The 4,677-nt window shown below is 38.3% G+C and overlaps 2 protein-coding genes and 1 non-coding gene across 3 annotated transcripts; 1 reads left to right on the top strand and 2 right to left on the bottom strand.

The window, feature by feature from the left end:
- Window positions 1-479: 479 nt before the first annotated feature.
- LOC111919781 (uncharacterized) lies at window positions 480-1,238 on the bottom strand. The gene has a single exon (XM_023915373.1). The coding sequence runs from the start codon at window positions 1,236-1,238 to the stop codon at window positions 480-482; it is 759 nt and encodes a 252-aa protein (XP_023771141.1).
- A 145-nt stretch (window positions 1,239-1,383) lies between these two features.
- LOC111919779 (uncharacterized) lies at window positions 1,384-2,460 on the bottom strand. Its single transcript, XM_023915372.1, has one exon. It carries the CDS (start codon window positions 2,458-2,460, stop codon window positions 1,384-1,386), a length of 1,077 nt encoding a protein of 358 aa, XP_023771140.1.
- LOC111919812 (small nucleolar RNA R71) lies at window positions 2,165-2,271 on the top strand. Its single transcript, XR_002859612.1, has one exon. It is a non-coding gene; the product is annotated as a small nucleolar RNA R71 (small nucleolar RNA).
- Window positions 2,461-4,677: the final 2,217 nt, after the last annotated feature.

Below are 4,677 nucleotides of genomic sequence, written 5' to 3'. Positions count from 1 at the left end.
GCTCCTTCTTCAAGATTTATTTTATGAGAACAATAAGAAGGGCTTATCCCATTTATGTCTGTGATTTTCCATGCAATGGCGTTCTTTCTTTTCTTTAAAACCTTAACTAATTGATCTTTCTCAATTGGGGTGAGGTCCGATACAATGATCACAAGCTTCTGCTCACCTTCTTCGAGAAATGCATATTCTAAGTGTTCTGGTAACGTTTTCAGCTCCAATTGCGTGCTCTGAACACTAAACACGTCGAGTTCTGGAAGTAAACTCGACGAGTTTAGAACAAAAGTTTCCTCAAATCTTGATTTTTCATAGCAACTCGTCGAGTTATTGGAATTGACTCGTCGAGTTTCTTGTTCTGTAGACTTTATCAGTTCTTCGTATTCTGATTCTTCAAGAAGTCTTTCTAACTCTTTCAAATCTCTCTCAGCATCAAAATCATCTTCTGGAGTCGAAATGTGTTCGCTTGTTTCGTCTTCTTTCCATTATTCTAATAATTCTTCCAAGATATCTACTGAAAAGGCAGTATCATCACTACACTTCGAATGTTTCATGGCTTGATCCATTCCAAAAATAACTGAGTCCTCTCCCACTCGAAGGGTAAGCCTTGAGTCTCGTATGTCTACTATGGCACCCGCGGTATTCAAAAATGGTCTTCCAAGGATTATTGGCACTTGATGGTCCTCCTCCATATCTAGCACAATGAAATCTGCCGGAAAGACAAACTTATCGACTTTTACCAATAAATCTTCACATATACCTCTCAAGAATGTCACCGTCTTGTTTGCTAAGTGGATCACCATTCGGATTGGTCTCGGTTCTGGAAGTTTTAGCTTTTTAAAGAAAGAGTATGGCATGAGGTTCTCACTTGCCCCCGAATCGGCCAATGCATAGCTAGTGGCTAAATTCCCGAATTGGCAAGGAATGGTTAGGCTACCTGGATCACCTTTTTTCTTTGGCAGTTTGTTTAACGTTGTGGCTGAAAAGTTATCATTTAAGACTACCTTGGATGCTTCCTCCATCTTCTTTCTATTTGTGAGAAGTTCTTTTAGGAACTTTGCATACTTTGGCATTTGCGCGACTGCTTCGATGAACGGAATGTTGATTTGCAACGCCTTTATGTGCTCCAGGAACTTCTGGTATTCTTTATTCTGCTTCTCTTGTCGAGCTTGGCTCGGTAATGGTAATGGTGGCTTAAATGGCTCATCTTTTGAATTATTTTGCTCATCAGGTGTGGAACTCATCGAGTTTCTATCAGGAACTCGACGAGTTTTGTCTATTGTTGGCGAATTCAGATTTTCTTGATTTTTTTCTTGTGCCTCTTTTTGATTTGTACTTGGGATTGGAGTGAGGGGTGTGACTATCTTCCCACTCCTTGTTGTCACTATGTTAATGTGTGTGCCTTTTGGATTTTTTTTCCGTGTCACTAGGAAGCCCGCACGGTGTTCTTTCGTTGAATTGCTTGGCAAGTTGCCCAAGTTGTTTTTCAATATTCAAAATTGAAGCTTGCTGATTCCGGAGCAGAGATTGTTGATCCATCATCATTGTTTGGTGCTCCTTCATCATCTTTTTTTGATCTCTAATGGCTGCATCGGATTCGTCATGCCTTTTTTCGGAAGCACTAACAAATCGAGTTAACATAGCTTCAAGATCCGTCTTCTTCTCTTGCGCTGGTTCTTCTTTTTGATAAAACCCGCGTGCTTTTTGCCTATACTTCTCCTCCTTTGCCTTCTTGTACTCGTCGTAGGGGAGCCATTCCTTCTTGGGCTTTCGCCAATCATGATCAAACCTATCGCCACTCGAATAACAAACTTGTGCCTTCCGGTTGCCGTTCTCATCAAGATCGCAATCCTTAGTAAGATGGGGAACGCCACAATTGTCACAACCCACCCTTATGGCATGGATGGATTGATCCATCTTTGTCATCCTACGATCCATACTTTCTAGTTTGGCCATCATTGCTGCCACGTCATCGGAAACTGACTTAACCACGCCTCTAGCTGTATTGTTCCTTGGATTATGGTATTCTCTTGAATGTTTGGAGAATTCTTCTACTAATGTTTTAATGACAGCTGGTGCTTTCTTCGTGAGGGGTCCTTGGGAGTCTAGTAATTGCCTAGTTGTGACGTTCACGCCATCATAAAAGATGGAAACCTCTTGTTGCACGTTTAGGTCGTTTTGAGGGCAATTTCTTATTAACCCCTTATATCTCTCCCACGCCTCATAGAGTGATTCTCCCAGCAAGTGCTCAAAGTTAGCAATTGCTTTCTTCAATTTTGCAATCTTAGAATGTGGACAAAACTGGTCAATGAACTCCTCGCGCATCTTTTGCCATGTTATAATGGATCCGGGGGGTAAAGATTTCAACCATTCCTTCGTGGATCTTTTGAATGTAACTGGTAACATCCGTAGTAAGACAGTATCGCGAGGCACATTTGGCATGTGGAAATAGTCAGCAATGTCCATAACTTCTTCAATATGCTTGTAAGCATCTTCGTGCTACTTTCCATGGAATGGAATGTCTTTTAGTTGTGCGAGGATGTGACCCTTCAACTCAAAATTGGCGGTAGCTGGGATTGCAGGTTGCACGAGTCCCGGCCCGGTACCATCTCTTATGCGCTTCTTGTAATCTCCCATCGGTATGTTGGCGATGTCGGCCATATTATCTCCTTGATCGGAATTGCTTTCTTCACCAAACGTGGATGTGTCGGACTCGATCTCTTTTCCTCTTTGTTTGCGAATAATCAACTCCGGATCGTCTACGGGTGGCACTAGTGTAGAACCGGAGCTTCGGGTCATTAAAACCTGAAATAAAACAGAAAAACAAGCGTAAAACGAACAAAAACGAAGAATTTACAAAACTGTCAACAGAAGAAAAAACTCGACGAGTTTTAAGAATAAACTCGACGAGTTTAATGCAAAACTATAGAAAATCAATAAGAACTGAAAACAGGTAACTTTATGCAAGAAAGATCTAACAAAAAGGATCGATAATACCAGCGAACAATATAATTATTAGAACCGTTCCCCTGCAACGACGCCAAAAACTTGATGTGTTTAAAAACAAACTAGTTTTAATCCTAACAAACTCAAATGAAAACAAACACACGCAGGCAGTGTACCTATCGATAGTAGTTTAGTTTAAGCAGGTAGGGTATCGAACACAGGGAACGGTAACAATCAAATTAAGTACTAGTATTATCTAATTAAAAACAATTAAATAAAAGGGGGGTTTTCTCTAGTTTTTCAAGACTACAAACTTAATCAAGCACTTTAAAACTCAAACAAAGACAATTAACAACTAAGAAGAATAAGAAAGGATAACTAGATTCAATGATAAAAGAGACTTCTGTTTATATTCGATTCACTTATTCCTATGGTTGATTTCGTGGCAAGTGCAATGAATTAATATGTCAATGGTTACCGATTCCTAATGTGATTGGGTTCATGTTCATTATTACCAATCCTTTAGTAGACAAGTTAATTCAAACAGTGATTAAATTAACAAGTTTCCCAGTGTTCAGTTCATATCAAGCAAGACTTATAACAATAGTTAATTAAATTTTTTCGATTCAATCAGCTCATGTATGGTTGTTCATCACACATGCTCACACATTGATTTACACATTTTATAGTTAACCCTAGTTTCATATTCACTATTTCTAGGCATACAATCTTATATTCATAAAACTATATGAATCAAGTAATCAAGAAGATATTCATGCAACTCAATCACTTATTTGTTAACTAAAAATATTTATCATCAATACATAAAGATCTTTAATAAGCCTAACAAGATGAATAACCAAATTAATATCAATTCAATCACTCAATCAAACCATGTTCATAAGATTATCTCATCCAAACAGAAGTAAAAAGCTTTTAGCTCATATCTAAAGCACGTAATAACCTAAAATCAAAATCTAATGATTCAAACATGGTTCAAAACAAAGATTAAGAAAAGAAGAATGATTATTTGCCTTTGATTCTCTTTGAAATTGTCTCTTATGTTGAAATCTCGAAAATAGCAGCTCCAAGAACCCTTCTGATCTTCAAAAGTCTCAGCTAGCCTCCAGCAAAAGTTAGGTTTTCGGGCCTATAAGTTATCTATTTATAGTTTCCAAAAATCGGCCCAACTCGTCGAGTTTTTTAGAATAACTCGACGAGTTTCTTTAGTAATTCGCGTGTCCAGCGTGTACGGCAAGGCATCCTTAAATCTAGAATATTCTAATAAACTCGTCGAGTTTGTGCGAAAAACTCGTCGATTTTCTTCTTTTATTTAGCTTCTTTCTTTAATCCTTGATCTCTAAGCTTCCAATCACTCAATCCTCTTCCTTTTTCATCCAAGCATGTCTTTTATTGCTGAAATTGAAATATGAAGCTAATTAAGTTTCTTTTGTTCATAAAATGATATAAAATCAAGAATAATTATAATTAATAAGATAATGAATGATTTCTATGACTAAATAAGCCCATATCAGAATGTTTAACAATCGACCCCCGTCTCTTCTTCCTCAAATATCATCATTGATTTCATCGACTTCTCCAACCCTAGAACATTACCTCTCACCGGTTCAGGAGTTCCGTCCACCTCAGAGAAGAAGACGGTCGTCTCGGCTACCACCATGTGATCAACTTCACACCTGCTTACCCATATCGTACCCCACCGTCGACGACTTTCTA

This window comes from Lactuca sativa, chromosome 8, assembly GCF_002870075.4.
Source record: "Lactuca sativa cultivar Salinas chromosome 8, Lsat_Salinas_v11, whole genome shotgun sequence".
NCBI lineage: Eukaryota > Viridiplantae > Streptophyta > Magnoliopsida > Asterales > Asteraceae > Lactuca > Lactuca sativa.
Note: the sequence above shows the minus strand (reverse complement) of the source record. Positions and strands in the feature narration are given on the sequence as shown.